This window comes from Pleuronectes platessa, chromosome 4 (genome assembly GCF_947347685.1).
Source record: "Pleuronectes platessa chromosome 4, fPlePla1.1, whole genome shotgun sequence".
In the NCBI taxonomy this organism is placed as follows: domain Eukaryota; kingdom Metazoa; phylum Chordata; class Actinopteri; order Pleuronectiformes; family Pleuronectidae; genus Pleuronectes; species Pleuronectes platessa.
The window spans coordinates 17,818,603-17,841,068 of record NC_070629.1 but is presented as its reverse complement, the minus strand read 5'-3'; the positions used below and the strand labels follow the sequence as shown (position 1 = coordinate 17,841,068).

The window sequence follows — 22,466 nt, the reverse complement described above, 5'->3', positions numbered from 1 at the left end:
CTGTCCTATGAATCAAACTACGATGGGTTTATTTTTCAAATAAGTATAATTTATGGTTTAGATGTAGAAAAACATCTCTCGCCTTCTCAGACTTTGTCCCCGGGCACAGATTATCACAACGTTCACCATTCAGCTGGAGGTCGATCAGGGTCCCAGTTGTGGCATCAACTCTGGCTCCCCTCAGTCTGACCCAAACTCCTCCGTCCTGTCAGACCGACTCACAGCTGTGTGTGTGTGTGTGTGTGTGTGTTTGTGTGAGAGAGAGAGAGAGAGAAAGAAAATGAAGATAGTGGAAAATAGGAGTGTGAAAGTGATTGAGAAAACAGATAAGGAGAACACTGAATATAAAAAAAGCCCCAGTCTCTCTGTGGTGCACGGCTCCATGTCCGACCTTGAGACGGTGCCAGTCGCCAAGATTAACACATCACCACTGTAATTGCTCACCTCAAGTCGCAAACCCCCTTCACCTTTCCTGAGCTCGGTCGCTGCCTCACAGAAAGGCCTTTGTCGGTTGTTAAACTGCTGAACTCTGTTTTCTGTTCGTGCTGCACCAACAGACTCCAACCTGGCAACAGCCGCACCTTCAAATGGAGAGATGAAGTTTACCGACTCTACTTTTAGGAAACCGGAGGAAAAATGTGGCCTCAGTGCTGCCTCTGTCCAGACCTAAAACTAAAACGTCAATACTTTAAAAGAAAACTGAATAATGTTGGAATGGAGATAATTTCTTTCCACAGATTTGAAGGATGTATTAGAAGGGAAGCATTATTTAATGACAACAAACTCATAATGTTTTTTTTTTTAAAGCTCTATTGGGAGGCTAAATAAGATATCACAACCATATTAGCGAGCAGCCCTGTGGTGTGATGAACAACAGTGTTAGTTAATCTGTGAAATAACATCCATCCACATCCAGACTGCACTGAGGAGAAATAGACACGCAAGGAGATTTTGATAAACCCTGCTCTGTACCTACATTCTGTAAGGAGCCGCAGGAGCAGCAGTAGCAGTAGCAGCGGTAGCAGTAGCAGCAGGAGCAGGAGCAGGAGCAGAAGCAGCAGTAGCAGGAGCAGCAGGAGCAGCAGTAGCAGCAGCAGGAGCAGGAGCAGAAGCAGCAGTAGCAGGAGCAGAAGCAGCAGTAGCAGGAGCAGCAGGAGCAGCAGTAGCAGCAGCAGGAGCAGTAGCAGGAGCAGAAGCAGCAGGAGCAGGAGCAGCAGGAGCAGCAGGAGCAGCAGTAGCAGTAGCAGGAGCAGCAGCAGCAGTAGCAGGAGCAGCGGTGTGAGTGAAGCCTCCTCTGGGTGTTTCAGTGTTTGCAAGTCAGAGACGGCGTCAGATCTCAGAGTTGCGTGCTATAGGCCCTAATTGGGATGTCACACTTGCCAGAGAAATTTGTCAGGTTATTGCAAGATGAACCAAATCAAGATGTGCAGGTCCTCCCAAAACAATCCTTCTACTGCCCTGATCAGCAGGATAAATAAATAAATAATGTCATTGAAGAATAATAATGGTAACATACCATGATAGTTTTGTGCTTAGTAACGGCATCTTCAGTCACCGAGAATTGTCTATTTATACACAAAGGTAGGGTTAGTAACAGTGACGGCTGGTGATAATATTTATGGGGGGGGGGGGGGCTCAGTGTTGGTGGGGGAGGACAAACAAACTGAAGCCAGACTCAACAAAAACAACACAACACACAATATGTCAATCCTGTAGCCTTCATCAAGCTGCTGAGCAATGCTAAGCATGCAACAAAAATGTAGCCTCATCGTGTTGACTGTGGCAACTTCCATGACGTTTCAATTTTGTAGAGATATATTTTAGGTCTCCAAGAAGCCCCAAGTGCCGGCTAATGAGTCTGTAAAACGGGCTGATCCAGACCGAGCTCCGCTGAAAGCCTTGTTAAAGGGTGTTCACCGGATTCGCTGCAGTTCTACCTAAGGTCGCCATATCTTCGCCGGGCAGCTCGTTTTTTCCCTTTTTTTGCAACCAACTAATAAAAGAGCAGCCTCAGGTCCCGTGATTGTCAAACGTTTAGGGGCTTACATTCATTTTTGACTGTCATCACACAACCAATCATTTCATAATTTCATTCGGACTGAATTAAATGATTGGTTGGCGTACCTGTCTGTCACTAACCTACTTATCTGCTTGCGCACACCATCCCGTGCTCTCAATGCACATGACCAAGATCTTCAGCTGGAGAGACAAACACCTCTGAAGCAGAGACAATAGAGTTGTCAGTGCATGTCTGTGTGTTGTGGGGGTGTAGCTTTTGACACAAGGGCTGATGGAAGGGGGTGGGTTGTATTGTAGCTTCTCCAGGATTACCTACCCTAGCTTTAAATTAAGGTCGTATTATTCTTACCCTCACTTTTACATGTCCAGCAGCAAACAGAACGAGTTTATCCCCTCATCATGTACTTCTCTGAATCTGGCTATTAGCAGAGCACAGACCTCAGCTCCTCCAGCAGATCTCATTTTCTCCATATGTCAGTAAAGCCGTGCAGGTTGGCCGCGCTGTTAGGAGCCATTACGCTAATTAAACGGAGCACACCTGGACTACCACGAGCCCGTCGCCACGCCGCTGTCAGCCCCCATCACCACCTCGGCTGTCTGTCTGTGACCGGGCAGATGTCTCTCCCAGGTTGCTTAGGGACAGGATGACTCAGCTCAAGCTCCTACTCAGCGCTGCACTGACTCCCGCTTTAACGCTCTCCTCAGTCAACCGCAGCAACTTAAATAAGGTCTTGCTGCACGGTTTGAGATCGAGGCCAAAAACGCAATCCACAATATTTCAAGCGTAGTGGTTCCCAACTTTTGTTTTTGTTTGTTTTACCCCTGCAGCAGTTTAAGACACTAGATTCAGTGGCCTCGTGCAGATATTCAAATGTTGTTTCACCACCAAGAAAACACAGAGGGGCTGATGTCGATCTGTGAATCTGTACAAGACATCACAGTGTTGTTATTTTTTCAGTTTTTCTCTCAAGTTAACATTGGCCCCATCACATTTTAACCTTTTATCCATTACACTTAGCTTTAGTTTGACTTTTGCTGACTAGCTTAACACTCAAGTTGCAATTTACAAATTAAAGTGTTTCCAAATGGACTGGTTGGTGGGAGTTGTGTTCAGCCTGTCTCGATAATTATATAAGAAATTAGATATCCTCTCTTTATTCCATATGTTATATCTATTCATATATAGTATAGTTCTATACGTGGATGTATGTTTTTATCAAATAATATCAGTTTTTAAAATTACTCAAGCAGACCTTCCACTTTTCCTGATTTTGGATGTCACTGTTCTTAGGATCTATTAGAATGAATGCTGCCAAGAGGCCAAACCCTGTTTTCTTCTCTGAGAGCATTCTGGGTTAAGTATGTTTTCCACTCACCATGGCTGTTGTCTATTCATGTAGATCTGCTGATGGTTTTTAGATGTCTTCCTCTGAGAATTCTGCCTCCTTCGCAATACAACGAAGCGCTTTATGGATTTTTTTTTTGGTAGTTTGGTGCTCACTGAAAAATTACATTTGAAAAATTCAGCACTAACATTTTTCCATAAACAATGCCCCAGTTACTCGGGGGTTGGGGGGGGGGGGGGGGGGGGGGGGGGGGGGAACTTCACTCACAGCTTCTCTTCCACCAAAAGAGTTCCTTCAGGTTTTTAGAGGCAGAAAATCAAGCTCTGGCACATAACATCCAAAGAGCGTGCATTGGAAGATGTCATGCAGAGAGGGAAATGAAAAATGCTTGGGGAATTGTGCGAACTGCAAAAGAAACCACGTCCACCGGAGCGACGTGCATTCTTTAGGATAATAATTGAGCATGTTATGTTGCTCTGTTATGTCAGAGGAGGCATCAACACACACACATACTCTCCTCTGTCTTGCTTTGCTTTAGAGACGTTGTTATATGTTGCATCAGAGCAACAGTGCAACACCACCGTATTGCGCTGGTCATATTTTATTCATCTGAGGAAAGGCTAGCTGCTTCCTGTAAGCCCAGAGCAGGCAGCTGTCAGAAAAGCCAGAATCCCCAGATACTTTGCCTTTTTCTACTTCTATCACACAGCACACTCACACATGCACACACGGAACGGGCGCATGAAATTGCTTTTCTCCCATGTGTACAAATGTACATGTAACCTTTGCAATATTGCAGAAATTGCTCTTTCTAAATATACTTTGGATTTTCAGGTTCATGTTAGTAACTGAGGACTACAGCTCTGACACCATTCTTTAAAATATTTCTATTAGAGTGAACGAAAGAACATATTTGAGCAAATAGATAAAGTCTTAAACAAATATTATGTTATTTTTTTAATTGTATTAAAAAATCTATAATTGAGTCAAAGGAGAATATAAAATAATCTCAATTGAAATGAATTAAATAGGACAAATTTGCATTTACATTTCCTGAAAAGCATACAAACATATGTATAACACATGTACATGTATTTAATATATGCATATATATAGATACACGCACATGAAGTACAGTATATATACACTAATACCTTAGTAACTCACACCCAAAATAAACTTTTTTTTAGTATGTTCTACTCTTACTACTTCAAGATTTGGCTTAAACATACAATAAACCTGCTCATTTCAAAATATATGTGACTTTAAAGAAAAATAATCAAGAAGGATGCTCTGAGAGATGCACATACCTCCACCACAGTTAATGCCATATCAAAGCAATGTATCCCATCAATTATCTCTTCTGTAATGGCTGGCCATAGTCTTATTTGTCCTGCCAAAGTTTCATAATCAACCAAATACTTTTTTGTCCCGTTTTCCAATAGGTTCAGTTTTTTCATATCCTGCTAACTATCAAATATCAGATGTCAGTTTGAAGCCATTTTAAGTTATTAAGTAGAGTCTTCAAGATTTAAGCGTTGATCATTTATCATCCGTTACGATGTTATCATTTCATGTAGAGCTGACGCCAATCAAAAGAACAACATTTGAGTAAAAATAGGACGTCGGCCTGTAATGATGTTCACATTTAATTGGAGAGGATATGTTGACAGCAGGCCTCTGGTGCTGCTCGACCTTTTACAGGCAGATTTGTGTGATGCTGATGTGGCCCATGGTTCACTACACATTTTGCAAGGCATGTTCACAGAGCACCCAGCTACATACTCACTTCATGTTCCTCAAATGAATTCATCCACACCGGTGCACCCGGCTCGCTGGCCTGCGTGATTGTGCACATTGAACAGCTCATCAAAAACACCTAAATAGCTTGTGCACAACAACACTCGGAGTGACAAACGAGCCGCCCGTTCTCGCACGACCCTGAACAGAGTCAGCACGTCTGTGATGTTCTTCACTCATGATTTTTTTGTGAAGAAGATCTCTCTGTTGTACCTGTGGTTTTCATTCGCTTCAGTTCCTGCTGATTTCCCAGAGAGACCTTAACAGCTCCACAAGCATGGGAACCGAACACTTAAAATTCAGCTGGGGGTTGTTTGTGTGGGTGTTGACAGCAATACAGTAGACTCCATACTAACAGTAAGAGAGCATTTTTCCTGTGGAGGCAAAATAAGGTTTGTTTCGTGACTCAAAACACATGTTTTGAGTGCATGATGTTGAAATATTGAGGCGACAGTCAGTAGAAAAACTCTGCTGCTTTTAATGTTGTCATTTTATATTTCCATTTCTGAAACTGTAACAGTATCTTATATTACCAACATTCTTCAGATTTATTAGGAAATATATGTATATATTCCTTAGTGTAACAGTGTAATGAACTGTCACTGCTGGAAAATAACAAAAGTACGTTTACTCTTTTTAATGCTGTGCTTAAGTCCACTTTGCATTATACTTTACATTACTAATCAGATCTACTCATATATCGATATAGATAATACTTCATTTGTTACTGTTGATAAACACAATGATCACAATTGAATGTCTCAATGCAATAATATGATAGCTATGCTAAAATAACATTAAGCATTATTAACCACATTACCAATGATATTTAAGTACAGAAAGAACATCTGTACTTCCTGCCTGGATTCAAATGCTGCAGTTATTATGGGCAGCATCTTAAACAGCCAACAAGTGGTGTTTTTTTTAAACAGAATTCACATGCACCGATTAAATCAATCTGATAACCTTTGTTTTTTCCAGAATATACAAAAGACTTAACTGTTTTACTAAATATCTTGTGTTTAACGGCTTCACGCTGAGACAGCAGCTTGCAGTCTCAGGATCTTGTGTTGTCTGAAGTGATCCCAGCATGTGGTGCTTTGAGCCGGACCCCCCCGCTCCTCCAAACAACATCTTTAGTAGCCTCTCTAATCTAATCCGCTCTTTTCCCAGCTTTGTCGCACACGTACCGAGCTCTCAAGCATTTACATTGGTGAAAATCTTAAATGCTGAATTGGTTGGCAGTATGAGCTGAAATCCACAATAAATTAATAAGGCAAAGAGGTGTCGGTTTTTCTATGTGAAAAATGGGTTCAGTTGTGTAAGATTTACATCTGAGACCACGCAGAGGCTTACGAGGTGAGAAAGAGCAGGACTCTAACGAGAGGAAACAGAGATTTGGTCATTGCTGATCACTTCAAGCACAACCATGTCTTCACATAAAGAAGTTTGGTTGCTTCTTCTGGCCAAGTATTTGACTCACAAATCTTTATACAGTTTTGAAATAAATACAAAACGTTCCTGTCTTCCTCTCCCACTGATGAAGGTCATGGAGAAGGTCAGCTGCAGGAAAGTGATGCTGGAGGATTCGGCTACTTGCTCGAGGACACTTGAGCAGAGTGGGTGCTCGGCAGACACAGGAGCTCACAAGCAGGTCCCACAGTAGTGTATCTATCTTCCCTCGCTCTCAAATGCATTTCTGTTCGGCCCATCAGACCAAAAGGTGAATTAGTTCCTCTAATAACAACGCTGATTCTACACGATTATGAACCTACACAACTATTAAATGTAAAATTAAGATACTCCTTTCAGCGATTACACCTAATGGTTTGGTCAATATTTGTGATTTTGCTGGAAACTGGAGTTAAGAATTTGCTGGATCAGGATTTTGAATCATGATTCAGTGCTTTGTGAAGTATGTTATTGAACCATTTCCGAGTATGTGATGAAAAAATGATACCACCTTTATAATGCTGCTTTGAATCAGCTGGTTTTTTTTGGCATCACAAAAAGCTGTAAACAAAGTTATTCATATACTATCACCTAATGCAATAGGCACAGCCTTTGTTATGGCGAACGTAAAAAATCAGCACAAGATTACAGATTTCTACATTTCGCCCATTTCTGGCCACTTGACGCATCTAAGAGCAATATTTACTCTCTTTTTGTTTTTCTTTGGCACCCCCCACCAGTGCTAAATGTAGCCAATTGTCCTGTGTGCTGATCATTTGTTTTTTTTAAATATGCTGCTGCTGGAGATGTCACTGAACTGAGCATTAAAGTTGCTCATTGTAAAGTCAAAGTAAAAGGCTTGATTACAGCAAGGTTTGTCCATCAGCATTCCACGTCGTCTTTTATTCCACTCTTAATATAAAAAACCCTGGTCAGAGAGAAGGTGGTAGAATCAGAGTGCTGTGGTTTCACAGGGAGTCCTGTGCTGGATGTGTTTCAGCACACAAAACATATGCTAACTGACCGTGTGTGGCAATCTGCTCAACATCCTGAGATATGAGACGAATTCTTAAACAGGAAACCGTAATGCAACAAATCACACCTTGCAACCTAACCGCAATCTGTTGTGTTGATTGAGCAAATGTGACAGTACCTATATGACAAAGTACAAGCTTGTTAGATGCACACTATCACATTTTCCGATCACAGGCTCTAACTTATCATCTTCAAATTCATTAATCAGCTCTGAAAGTAATATCACAGGACAAATGACCCTTTTAGCCCCTTGTTTTATATGACAGTGGTGAACTAGAAGTAAATACGCAGTCAAATTAATGTCAAATATAATAAAAGCAGTTCAAAATATAAGTGAGTAATGCACCCACTCTGCTTCTGTAGTGGCTTTGAGAAATTTAAGTTTTGTCATTTTCCAACATGGAAAAAGAAAGTGCCTTGTTCTCAGCTAATAAATAACTGTATTTCGTAGCTGCCACTTGTTAAGATGTGTCTGCCCGGGTTGTGCAGTATAACTTAATGTTGTGCTGTTGAAAATTGCTTCAAGTTCCATTAAGAGGCATTTCCTATTTCATCCCCCTCCTCTATCCTTCCTCCTTCTCCTCAACGTCTAAACATTCAGAGAGACCCTTCGCCATCCGCTCTTAAGTCTATTCAAGCAGAGAGGAGAGAGATTCACAGCAGAACTGAGCCGGCAGAATTTTCTTTTAAGTAAAACAGAGAGGTCGTCTGCACTCAGCGAAGGTGGGAGAGGAAAAGGAGGGAAAACCTCCTTTTCCTCTTTGAGAACCCCCCCGAGCAGCAGATATTCTGTGACGCTCTGAATGAGGAGCTTTGTTGAAAGTTGGATAGTGGAAGACATCATTTGATCTCCCATTGACAGCACCTCCCCGCTGCAGAATAATTGCCTCTTTTATGAAGCCGTTAGAGGGGGACCGATTCAAGTGATTGTTTTTCAAATGTCCATATGTGGCCAAGTGGGATGCAGGATCAGCAGCTACTGAGGGTCGGTCTGAAACGTGCACAGCAGGAATCTGGACATTTTTGTCTGTTTGGAGCTTAGTGGTGCATCATTAGTGTCTGACTGTTATTCCTAAAAGGTTTTTCATCTTTTCACTCCCCAAATGTGGTCTAACGCCCATTTTTCTAATTTGTTCTCTCCCCCCAATCCTTCAGACTTACAAAGAAACGCGAAATTGTCACTTACAACATCATTGCTGATTCAGATTATGTGCAAATGATTTGTCCGGTCTTTGTTGCTTTGCTCACGCCTAATTGAACTCTGCTGCTTTGTGTCCACAATCTCAATGGCTGTATTATTCCTTCACTCCCGTTTCCTTTTTGACTGTGTCATTTGCTTATCATGTGTCCCCGGTGGAAATGTCCATGTCCATCAGTCACTCCATTACATCGCTGCAGCTTAACACTACTGTGCACCAGTAAAAGAAGAGGATTACATTATTTTTAGACCCTTTAATTTACCTCTTCTCTTACAGAGTAAAAAGGTCACCATTGAGCTTAATGGACCATGGAGTATTATCAGGATTACAATGAGCTTTTTCCTGCCATCCTGGGCTTATTCTTTTTAATAGCTTCATAGGTTGTGTTTAAAACTCTTGCTGTGATTGGTCTGGTCAGTCTCTCCAATGCCAAATGGGTCGCTGTCTGTAATTACCACCAGGCTTTGAGAGGGTGTCACCAACACGGCCAACGCTGCAATCACTTAATGACTGTGACTCTGAGTCCTAGAAATTATGTGTCTGTACAACTTAACAGCAAGTGTATGCTCTATTACTTCATTTAGTTAGGAGTTAATCCTGTCATTGTTCATGCTGTGGACCATAAATTGTGTATAAAGACTGATGACATGACAGTTCCCCAAAAGAGAAGCCAAAGTGTCTCCATTGCCCCCTGATGGCTGGCTGCAGTATAGGTCATTAATCTTGCCTCCTCCATGTTAGTGGAAGGAATTAGAGCCAAACAAGAATAAATTGTAAAAGTATGCGCCAGATATATGAATGTATGTTAAATTATGTGGGTTTAATGTCTGAGAAACAAGATACCAGACCAATCTTGTTTCATGATTGGTCTGGTATATAAAAGAAAGGATTTTTAAAAGACCACCTTGGTGCCTCTTATACATACAATAATAGACGAATGCAGATGTGTGGGATGTGTGAAATATATCTGTCTGCTTTGTTGTTACAGCTGAAAGTATAAAGGACTGTTTGAACACATTTCTAGCTATAGATAGTCTCAATAGAGCTTCATAATATTTGTATTGTCTTACATGGACCTATATGTGGACCTATGTGGAAATATAAGAAACCTCTTTGCAAATATTCATACAATCTACTGTTTAGTTAAACTGAACAAAGATTGGTTCAACAGTTTAGTGGTTGGCCTTGAGAGGTTTCATAAATCGAAATAACAAAATATCTTTTAATGAATTTTGAAATGAATTGTAGCATTAATCTCTCAGCAGGTCACAATGAGAGCTGTGGTGATGAGATCTAATTATTCGACCAACTGCAGCATAGCTTTGACTATCTGACAGATTACAGACAACAGATAACCTACGGATAGATAACATACTGCAAATGACAACGCCTGTAATGGAAATCTGTTTTTAGAAACTTAATCTCCTGCTCTGTTAAGTGGCACCTTTAGATGTCAACAGTGAGACAGTGACAGTGCATAGTGTCATAGATGGTTCATAATCGCAGGAGAAAATATAATGAAGAACAATATTCTGCTTTTCAGGAGTTTTAAAACTGCTTTACCAGCTTCATATAATCTATGACTGTTCAGAGACTCAGACACATCATTGTTGTTCAGCTTCATTCTCAGTGTCCATCGGTAATTAAGCCTATAGGGCAATAAGCCAATCACTGACGCGGGCATGTGAAGCCAGAGCCGCGGTGCGTACCATGGTAACTTTTGCCAAATGTTAAGCTAAGAAACTGCTTTGGCAGTTTGATAGTGTTGTTACTGGAGGCCGTCATGTTCACACTCGCTCGTTTGCAGAGGTCACGACCTCCTAAGAGTTGGCGTCTGCACTGGGAGGGCCACTTGAACCCGCTCTGCAGAGCAGCAGAAGTTTGGCATGGTGTATTGAGATTTCTCTCTTTTTTATTTGAGCTGCAGATGTCTTCAGAAACATTTTCTGTTACACCCAGTCCCTCAACGCATTTTTCCATATTTAATGCATTTTATATATTTAGTCTTTATTCAGAGATGCTCTCAGCACCCTGCCTGCCTTCTGGTGGTTCAGTCTTCTCCTCTGGACCTCTAATGAAGCATTGGGCAACTTCACAAGTAGGACGGCACGTAACAGTCTGTGTAAACTTGAACGCAAGCACGGTCAGAGTTATTACCGGGGGAGGAATGTGATCTTTAGTTTGATTTGATTTGACAAACATGGCTAATGTGCACAGGCAGGCCAAACACACCAGGAGAGCGGAAAGACAGGCCCCAGGGTGAGGGGAGGGTCAGGGCTGCTGCTGCTGATGCCGTTAACCCCTCTGCTGCTGAACAGCCCAGCACATCCTACATGTTACAGCAGAGTATAGAACTTTTACCGGATGGGATTGAAGGCTAACAGACGATTTCCTTTCTCACAAATAGCACCGGGCGACCAGATAACCTCTTCTTCCTGCCACTGTTACCCACTGTTTCTGTTAAACTAATTTGCGTTTCTTCTATAGGAGCCCACTGTTGATGACTATCATTACGGCTTTCACCATGGAGTAAACATAACCTCACTGACTGTTCACTGTGCTGCTGCTTTCCTGTACTTTTATCACTGTGAAAACACAGCAACCAAAACAAACTGTGGGAGATTTGCTCTGAGATTCAGAGGTCTAGCAGTTAAAATACATCATTCGGGTTGTGGTGAGGAAAAATCCTTTTTGGCAACAGAAAGATTGGGCAAAGGAAGTTGATCACATCTGCAGGACCCAGTAATAAAAGTGAATATTTTATCTTCTTCATTAAAATATCCACCCCCTAAATATCAGGCCTCTAGATTTCAAGCCCTGTTGATATTTTTAGGAGATAAAACTTAATACCAGCAACATTTATCATTGTATTTTTCCATCTTGCATAAAGTTTCCTTTTTGTTTAACCTCATATCACATTATCCGTCGTCTCAGTGTTGTTTCTTTATTCAACCCAAAACAAATAGAGCACGTTGTGATTGTAATGACCAGAGTTCGTCTTGTAGGTGCTCTATCGATGGTCGCATGACGGATGTGAAGAATTTGTATGGATAACCCGAGAGGTAGAGCTGCCTGTTGAGCTGCTTGCCAACGATTAACTATGATGGTTCCTCCCCTAAATCCACTCTGATTAAATATTTGCCGGCTCATTTAATATGAATGTGAATTAAAGGTCAACCAGTGTTTTCATGTCAACTCCACCTAAGCAACTGCTGTGGTCTCTCGTCTGAAGCATTTCCTCCTCCTCCTCCTCCTCCACCTTGGTCTGTTTACTAGAGTCATTCCTGATTTTCATCTACTGCTTTCTGGGAAGTTCACCTACCGGTCTTCAGGGAGAACAGTTACCTCCACAAATGAGATTATGTTTTCATTGATGTATTGGTCGGTCTGTCTGTCAGCAGGATTAGTCAAAAACATGAAAAACTAAATCTGGCATATTTAGGGCACTGATATTTATTAGTTCGTAATCTGTTGCTGATCCAAATAAAAATCCGAATAGGGAATTTAAATGTGGTTTCATAAAGGGGACTGTTGGCTCTTGGCAGTGACATACTATTGAAAAGATTGGCCATGAAATCTTGTAAACATATTCAACCGTAGTAACTTTGCAGATCTCTTCCCTTTTCATCAAGAGTCATCACCAAGTGAACATTTGAATTGACCTGACACTGGAGAACCAGTATAAACTTGTTTCATTTCAACTAACACAACATGAAGGATCCACTCAGTTGCAACAAGTCTATATATCCACTCTCCAGTTATTGTCATTTGAACTTTCAAATTATCAATGAGTAGAGTTCAATTTCATCTTCGTAAGTAGGAGGATTATGAATAATTGAGTTCCAGTAATTAACCTGTGTGGCTCCATTACATGTGTTAGAGCCAGTAGGTGTGGTATGTGCTGCATCTTTATATCTCCATCAGTTCATCCTTATAAACCTCTTTACTAAGCTCTGAGAATAAGAGCACCTTACTAATGTTTAGCTTTATCTTCCATCATATGACCTTTGCTCTCTCTTTGCTCGTGACCTTCCAGCATCTGAATCATAGGGTTGACCAGCACTTGTTTAACGTTCCCATCCAGTGCATCAGGAGTAAGAAGCCTGCTGAAATCTGCATTTTTACTTTTCTATCTAGACCTTGAGACCATGTAGGCAACCTAACCTAGATATGATACAGTCTCTCTAAGGCAAATTACTTATTCATATTGAAACAAAGACTAGCTTGTTGGGGAGTTACTGTATGTCATTCGCTCTGAAACATGACTAATTTATTCATCGAAAAGGAGCAAAGATACTGAGCCAGGGATTCGCTTTTCAATATTGTTCCTACAGCTGTGAAGCTATATAAAACAATATATAGAATTATTACACTCTGTAACTACATTCTTATTAATCACTCTGTGTTAGAGGCCGCACGTGGGAATGACGAGCACTGAGATACATTGACATTTTAGATAGTTATGTCTAAAGGAACAGTCCGTGAAAAATGAGTGGAAAAGGCTCAATGCCACACATGTTTACATTCCTTGAAATGTAAAGCTTGAGCCCGCAGCTAAATTAACTCAGCTTAGCATAAAGACTCACGAGGAAATAATCAGAAATGCTATGACAACATCTATAAACTTTTGGTATATTGCCCGTTGCGGGGAACAAGACAGCCTAGAAAACCTGATGGCCGGCCCTAGTACATGTCATAAATCCTGCCGCCTCCATGTTAGTAGATGGGACATGGACAAGTGCAATTAAAAAACATTTTCTCAAAGATGGTTTCAGTCATCTTCAATCATACTGCCATTCTATAGTGAATTTTTTTTTTCAACCCCAGTCGTGATTTATGTCGTTTTCTGTGACCTTTTGATTCATCGGCAGCAACATCCTTTCATTTATACGCCAGAACAATGTGTTTGAACATTAGTTTAAATGCAGACAAAGACATCAGTAATGTAAGAAGTGGGTGAACAAGATACAAGGGCAAAGTTTTGAGAAGTCAGACAGGATGAGGATTGTCTTTGTGCCCGGATGCTGTAGGTTGAAGCACATCAGCAGAACGTGATCCTTTTCTCCTTGAGGGTCCCAGACTCCTCCCAGACAAGCGGAGGGAAAGGTAGAGGGGGGCGGAAAGCCGAGGGTGGCCATTGAGGTTTCAGGTGACAGGTATTCTGCAGATTTGTCCGGAGGCAGACAGAAAGCCACAGGGGCGAGCGTCACCTTGAATGTTCGGGAAAGTTCCCTGACCCCGAAGAGTGTAGCATTACCTTCCAATTGTAGCCTCCTGGGTTGGTCCATGAACAGAGACTCCTTTGACTGAGGTTCCTGACAGTTTGCAAAGCCATTAAGAAAAATGCCATAATCAAAGTTAACACTTAAATATAATTAGAATAAGCAAAATACACTAATTTGTTCTAGATTTGATGAAGGAGTGAACTTGACTTTACCTCACTTGAGCCCGTTTGCCTTTTTTTCTCTCACAGATATTTACATTAATTATTTTCTTGAAGTCTGTAATTTCCCACACTCATTAGTTCCCAGAGACATCGGTGAAAATGTCGAAGAGAAGAACGTTGTTTCTGTTTTTCTCCTCTCAGCTTCGTCTAATTCATTTCAGATAATGAGGAACCCTCTGACTGTTTGCCAAACAACTGAAATCCTTTTCCAGAAACTTGATGGCTTTTTAATCCAATTATTTGTTTTGCTTTTCTAATATCGCTGTGTTCTTATTATTGTGCGTTTGACACAATACACAAAAGTGAGGAAAATTCACAAGAAATATCAACAAAACTATAATAGAGTCTTACATTTTGGATCAGTTTAGATTTAGTAGTCTTCATTCTGATGTAACTTGCTTGTTTTATCTTTCTTTTTCCACATGTGATAACATTTACACAGATGTGTAACTTTTCTTTCTTTTGTGTGCGTTTCTCGTGTGTGTGTGTATTTACTCCAGATGGTGAGTCACGCCCTCTCTCTCCCGGACCGTCTGAGTGAATAGTTGGCTGCACAAAGGTGAAAGGATCTGAGCTCAGCTGGTAAAGAAAGCCTTCTTCCCTCTGCTCAGCGTGGGAGAAAGTGCAGCAGCGCAGCTGGTGTGGCATCTCTGTGGGCTGATAACTGGAGTGAGAGCCGTGTGGAGCGATCATCTTTCACGAGGAGACGCTCACCTTTCATGCTGTGGCCCTGGAGCCGGCTCTCCGGGCTGGACTGTCAGCGGGAACGCAGAGAGAGACTCTGATGTGGACACGATCAGCAGGGCCGCACAGTGCACCAGTGTAAAGCATCTTTCATTCGACCGGAGAGGCACACATGAGAGAATAGTCATGCTATTGTCTGGATGACCTTGCACAGGATTGAGATACTCTTAATTTGTGTTGGTGCCCAGTGGGGCTGTTTGGTGGATTCTTCTGCTTTATGAGTTTTCATCACTGTGAGAGTGTCTCTGAGAGGCAGGGGGAGGCAGCATGGCCAAGGCTCTGCTGAAGATACAGCGCTATTTCCGCAGGAAACCTGTCCGATTCTTCTCCCTCATCCTCCTCTATCTGACCGCCGGGAGCCTCGTCTTCCTGCACTCTGGCTTCGTCGGGGACAGCGGCCCTGGGGGCAGAGGGGGCCGGGACACTGTGGCAGTTGCAGAGATGGGCAGCCGGACTTCATCATCAGACACTCGAGGGCACACCATCACGGGTAGAGTGTTTAAAGAGACACGCAAGTCTGGCCGGAGGTTTGGCCCCCCCTGGATGAAGAAAAGGAGCCAGGAGAGAGAGGTCAGGGGGGGAGACTACACCAGCAACTGGAACCGTGCACTTAAAGGACGCAATGCCAAAGACATGGACGATGGAAGAGGTGGGTTGAACAGATACACCATATTGTGCTGTCGCAGGGATACTGTTCTCAGTTTGGCAGCGTCCCAAATTCAACATTGGAGCTCTGTTGGATCTTCTCACACATTTCCAAACTCATAATAATTTGGCTCATACTGAAAGCCGGTCAATTTTGCCCCAGGCTTCTCTTACACAAAACATTTTCTGGAAAAGTATCAGATATCTAATTAATAGATATTCCAGATACCAAAGGAAAAACTAATTTCATCTGAAAAAATAATCCAATAGAATAAAAAAAAAAATTGCAACTTTGAAACATTAATGAAAACTCACTGTGCGACGCTGAGCTCCTGTGTGAATTATTATTGTTACAATCATTATAGGCTAATAACGTCCAGATGTTTCTGTCCTGGCTGCTAATTAGAATACTCAACAAATGATATGAATTCTAAAAACCTTTCACTGGCAAACAGGCGGCTTGTTTCCCTCCAACACGTCACGCTCATACCAAAGTATTCTCTGACTACAAACTGCTCCATTCTTATAAGCGAGAAGTTGTAATTGGTCACATATGAAATCTTTAGAGTGGAGTGAGATGATGATTATGATTAAGTCCTCTGGCCTTTCTCTGTGTAAATCCTTTAGCCACCTCTTCAGTGCCGCTCACGTTCAGCCACATCAGAGCTGCGGCACAATCACGGCATCTAAATAACAGCACGCCTGCAGGATTTACTGCCTCATCCGTCTTTGTACTAAACTGTTCAACAGCCCACGTCGGCCATTAAAGGTTTACACATAAACATGTGACTTCAAATCAGAGACGGATTTGAAAACATAACTGGGAGGAGTGTGTGTCCAGAACTGACGTCTCTGACCTTGAATGAAACAAAGGGCCTCGGTAGTTTCTCCTCTATTAATGAAACTTGATCAAATTAGAAGATTTGATTTACTCTTGACTCTCTTCTTCCCTCAACATCTCTGCTCTTCTTTCTCTCTCCACTGAAGAAAATGTACTGGTACAGGATTGGCCCCTAAAGAGTGTTAATTATTGTATGCATACATTTAATTGTTAAATGATTACTGATGCATTAACATTAACAGATAAATGAGATGGAACTAATTTTACCATACACACACACACTTACACACACACACACACACACACACACACACACACACAAACACACAAAGCAAGTAGAAGCATGGTTTGGCATGAAATGGAAATACTCAAAGTAGAAGAGACTCCTTTTTGTCACTGAGCAAATAAACTTGCTTAGCTTTCCAGCACTCATCTAACATAATGTAATTCCTCCTGTCATGGGAATGTGGGAAAAATGCTGTAGATATCACATTTAATCCACGAGCAGACATAAATAAAACTTGACGTGTCTTCCAAAGGGAAATGGAAAAAATATTTCCTTCTCTCAGAGACATGTGTTACCCGTTCCTGCTTCGGATCCTCATGTTTTATTCCATGTTTGCACATTTGAACAACAGCTATTAGATCTAGAAATGTGAAATACATATTTAGTGGTTGACTGTTTTGAAAGTATATGAGAATGTAGAAACAATGGATAACTATTATTATCACTCGTGATTGGAGGTGGAGCTAAGATAACTGTATAATGTACTGTAGGGACGTTTAACGATGCATCACACAGTATGAAGTTTGGGAGAGGCCGCAGAAAGAGCCTTGGCTGTGGTTAAAAGGGGGGAGAGGAGGTGGAAGCCAGGAGGGAGGGGGCAGTGACTGTGGCCACAGCTGCCGACCCACCAACTAGAGAGAGTCATGGTTTAGGGTAGAAACACCTCGACTAGGCTATGACCTGGTTGGACGGCACCCGATACATATCTTAATCATATCTTAAAACCTAAGCAAATGTTTTGTATGAAAAAAATCTTGATTTACTTTTTTTTACTTTTTAAATTACCATTACTTAAATGTGGAGTTCAAACTTCATTTTTCTCTGAACCTCACAAATTTCATGTAGCCAATAGTGTTTTAGAAACAGTTCTTTATTCTACAAATAAGAAACACGCTGAACTGGTAAAGTGTTTCAGAAAGATCTCTCTACTCGTTACTGGTTTGAGAGATTATGTTCATTCATCCATAACATCTGAAAATAGAGACTGAACATCTATTAATAATTGTGATTTTTCACTATAGCTCCACTGTGACTTTACGTGGGCTGCTGGGTTCCCTGCAGACTGCAGCACAGGCAGGAGAATCTGGACTGTACATTAATATGAGACGTGTTGTAAGTGTCACTGACTGCTGCTCGCTCTGTGCGATGAGTTTAACCCGCGCTCCTCTGCAACCGACTTTCACCTCTCTGAGCCCGAGGAGAATCAAACCTACAGAGAGAATAAATAAGTGGTTCGGTTACAGACTGGTTTACAGAACTAAGTTTTTCTAACCATTACACTGGTGATCTTTTGGGTAATTCAAGGCCTTGAAAACATGGCCATGTACATCCAGGCTTAGGTTATTGGATCCAATCAACTCCTCGTCCTCCTCCTCAAATTTTCTGAAAACGTTATAACCTCACAGGACTGCAGCTAAACGTGAAGATGGAGTAATTAACAGCTTCAAAGCATTCGTTAACTGTTATACATTCAGAGCCGCTCACTGCTCTGAAGTCTAAGCTAGCCCAGAATCAGCTATGAGATTTTTTTCTCCTCCTCCTCCTCCTCTTCCTCCTCCTCCTCTCTCTGCAAATGTGCTCATTCTCTCTGGCTGTGAATTTCATTGGAAGGAATATTGCAGCATAAGATGAAAACATGGATCTGCACTGTGCGGTGCAAGCACACTGTACTGAAGGAGCAGACCAGATAGAGAATACACCTGAAACCCTCCTGATTAGTGACATTATACTTTTAATAAATCCTTGGGTATAAGGAGGTTGTTGTAGAAAGTTGATTAATATGGTTAAATTAAGTAAATTAATAATCCCACATCAGCTAATAATAATTGTACGGACAAATCCGATGCATCTGCTGCTCATCCTTTAGCCTCGCGTCCTGCTGAGCTGAGAGTATTGTATCTGCAGCATTTGCAGATTATTTTACATCTACGACAATACTAAGGAGGAAGATTAAAGCTGAGTCCTCATCTGAAACGCAGGCATACAATTAAAGTAATGCAGGGGACTAGGACTCCATGCACCGCCCCCCCCCCCCCCCCCCCCCCTCTCATCCACCACCACATCCATTTAGCTATTAACATAGGCTCAGAGGGGTAATGGCAGTGCACAGATGGCGAGAGGTTTGTTTGTTGAAGGTACAGCATGAGCCCGGGTGGCGCGCTTCGAACAGGGGAGCAGTGTTTTTAATGAGGAGCCGTGGAGGGGTTGCTGTGTATACTCCTCTGCAGAGGTTCACTGAAGCCCCAACCCCCCACACACACTTGTGAAAAATGCAGAGCGGTGACTGCTACTAACTTACAGGCCACTAGAAGGGGTTGTGTGTCTGCATAAATAAATAAAGGCTCCTGCCCCAGTTTGGATTCCTCATGGGCTTTGTTACTACTCTGTGTATGAGGATACCGCTGCCGATAGTATGCACTTTTCAGACATTATTTTGACTGCCGTGCAGGATTAACTCTACACATGTGTTTTGCAGTGTTGTGCAAGTTCACTACTCTCATGAACAAGTTCAAAGTTCAGTTCATACAAGTTAACATGAATAGTTCACGTTCATAGTTCACCATTTAAATTCTGAACTAGTTCATATTTCAGTTCATTTCATAGTTTTAAGGTGGACAGTAAGAATGAAAGACTTAACTTGTTAAAGAAAACCTTATCCATCACTACCCCTTGCTTTTACTGTCGGAATGTTAATCAGACAGTTCGTAAAAATCCCTCAGATAATAATAAGGTGCATCGGATCTCGGATGTAGTTGCTGAGTCTGCGTCTCTGCTTTCTCTTGCCATCTCTATATGAGACCGAGAGCTGTTGTGTTGCAGGTATGGCCTGCCCTTTTAAGTTTGTAGTGTGTGACGTAGTGCACCAGGGTATTGTGGGAGAATACGCTAAAAGTGTGTTTATAAGGAGAAGTGACGGAGCACCTAGAGGTGATGTGAGTGTTGCTCCTGATGTATATCCGAGAAATAAAGTGGCCGCATTCCAAGTAAAGAAACATCTCCTCCTCCTTCTTCACGGAGCGGTCCGGACGGCTGGTTACCGGCCAGACAGCGAGCCAAGATAACCAGTGACAGGGGCGGCTCCTGGTACAGGCGACAGATAAATCATATCATGACGTGACACATGCAATGTTAAACAATACATTAACGTCACACCATCATCCTCTAACCCCGGGACGCAACAGAGGTAGAAGCGCTGTGAAAAGCGCTCCGCCTCCTTTCCTCGCCCATGGTAAACACTTTGGCTGTTCGCACCGGCAGCGTAGTGCCGGGAAGAACCAGGAAGCGCCGCAGCCACACAAACAAGCACATAATCTCCTGTGGGGGGGTGGCGGCTACAGGCTTGCGTAGGTCAGTCACCTGTGAAGACCAGCATCATTTACCCCTGAACCAGCGTGGAGAAATGATGATGAAATGTAATATAAAAATTTTAAATATAAAATTAAATATAAAAAAATTTATGAAATTAAATATATATTTTTTTTAATTAAATTAAATGGGGGAAAAAAAACAAAAAAAAACTGCGCGCGCACATCCTGCGCAGAAGCCCATTGCGCACATTCTGCGCAGAAGCCTACTGCGCACATTCTGCGCAGCTTTTTTTTTTTTTTATTAAATTTTTTCCTGTTTTTATATTTAATTAATTTAAATTAACATAGTGTAAGTTATTTTTGCATTAATAGAAGAAGTCCTGCCAATTTTAAGTGTAACATATTGCCAGCTTTAAAATGGAACTGAATGGGATTCGAAACCGGTTCGCTGTTTTAGATACCGAACGCTTTACCGACTAGGCCACTTTGTCTGATGGTTTCCACCCGGAACTAATTACATTAAGACGATGGACAAATTATCGTGTGTGTTTCGGTGTCATTTTATGCTGCTTTTGATAAACACTTCAGAGAAAATATTTTCTACTTTACTACATATATCTGACAGCCTTACTTAAAAGTTACTTTTATATTTTTGGCTTTTAGATACTGGATGAAACCTATTGTTAGATAATAACCCAGTGGGGGGGGGGGGGGGGGGGGGGGAATATTTTTTTAGAGAAGATTCCAGATTCATTCACTATAAGGCTCAATAGAGCCGTATAGGTTCATCTCTGATCCATGAAGCTTCCTTCTACCAAGTTGTGTGGTACGGAGCCGAGACACTGGCCAGAGAAGAAAACACTTGGAATACGTTGCTTGTTTGGTCTGCATATGTGTGCCATGGGTGATGGGTAACGTAGTGCGAAGTCTTGTTAGTTGGTTTCGGTTAGGCTAAATCGCGGACATTTTACGGGCACTGAGCAACGACATGATGAAAGCATTCGATTTAGACAGCGTCTCTCCTGAGGAGAAAGTATTGAAATGTCCCGAGGGTCAGTGAACAGGTAGGGGTGGGGCACGTGACAGTCTAGGCCAATGGCTGTAGGGTTTTGTGGGATGCCAGGCTCTCATTGGCTGATGAGTTGGCGTATCAAGGGTGAATGATAGCCTGGATGCCAGACGAATTTAGCCCCGCCCACAACAATTTGGTCGGGCAGTTCGGTCTGGAGTTAGCCTGGATGCCAGACGAATTTAGCCCCGCCCACAACAATTTGGTCGGGCAGTTCGGTCTGGAGTCGCTCCATTGGGAAAAAATTATGGCCCGACCGGGCCAATCAGATTGTCAGGGCGGGCTTTATACGATGATTGACAGATGATCAACGGTAACGTAATCAACCACGTCATCACAGTGCCCTCGGGTTGAATTCGTTTTCAACAAACATGCCTGCCGCTGGCGAGCTGAGATGTGTAGATGCTGCCATTGAGTCTGTTTTAGAAGACATCGACAGCGCATTCATTTTGAAAGAGGAACACAGAACGTGGAGGCGACGCCAGAGCACCGCGCTAATCCCTATCGCCCCGGCGCTTGGCTGTTCACAACGGACACTGAAGCGACGCTGAACCGCCGGGCAGTGCTAATAATATCACCCGTTGATCCAGTAGATCGCTGCACGGCTTTGTGCCAGTCACACCGGAGGCTGAAGCACCGCGCTGCGTCAAGGCTGCCTCGCGGTGCTTCAGCCTCCGGTGTGACCGGCACAAAGTTTTAACATGGGAGTGGATGGGAGCCAGCTGTTATTTAAGGCTTGGCGCTGCGCTGAAGCGTCCGGTGTGAACCAGTAAATAACTCACAATGCGTTGCTTCGCATACGTCACATACTACGTTGCTCTGATTGGTTGTAGGTCTATCCAATTGAGCGAAGAGGAATTTTACTTCCTGGTCAGTTGAAACACGCCCCATAATTTTTTCCCAATGGAGCGACTCCAGACCGAACTGCCCGACCAAAATGTTGTGGGCGGGGCTAAATTCGTCTGGCATCCAGGCTAGGTGAATGAGGAAGGGGAGTGAAGAATACAGTGGTGGATGAGAGGAGTGTCAGAGTTACGAACAAGAAGCGTGTCGTGTTCGCTGGACTTTAATAAAGTCTAATTAGTCATAAAGAGAGAAGTTTCCTTTCGTCTATACGCGAGGACGCTACAATATGAACGTGTTCACCGTTCATATTCATTATTTGTCATTGAGTTGCGTTCAGTTCATCGTTCTCATAAAAGTGAACGTGTTCAATGAGCGCGTTCTTTTGCGTTCGTTTATGCACAACACTGGTGTATGTTATCAGTAAGAGTTC

The 22,466-nt window shown here is 42.4% G+C and overlaps 1 protein-coding gene across 3 annotated transcripts in view; it reads left to right on the top strand.

The window, feature by feature from the left end:
- The window catches only part of wscd2 (WSC domain containing 2), a 37,201-nt gene that overhangs the window by 4,500 nt on the left and 10,235 nt on the right, over positions 1 to 22,466 (top strand). The window contains exons 1-2 of one of the 3 annotated variants that reach the window (XM_053420435.1): positions 21,142 to 21,277; positions 22,169 to 22,362. In XM_053420435.1, coding sequence (XP_053276410.1) covers positions 22,323 to 22,362 — 40 coding nt within the window. In that variant the 5' untranslated portion in view covers positions 21,142 to 21,277; positions 22,169 to 22,322. Of the gene's footprint in view, positions 1 to 14,797; positions 15,691 to 20,083; positions 20,158 to 21,141; positions 21,278 to 22,168; positions 22,363 to 22,466 lie in introns of those variants that run through there. The other 2 variants (XM_053420434.1, XM_053420436.1) reach the window with 2 other exon arrangements.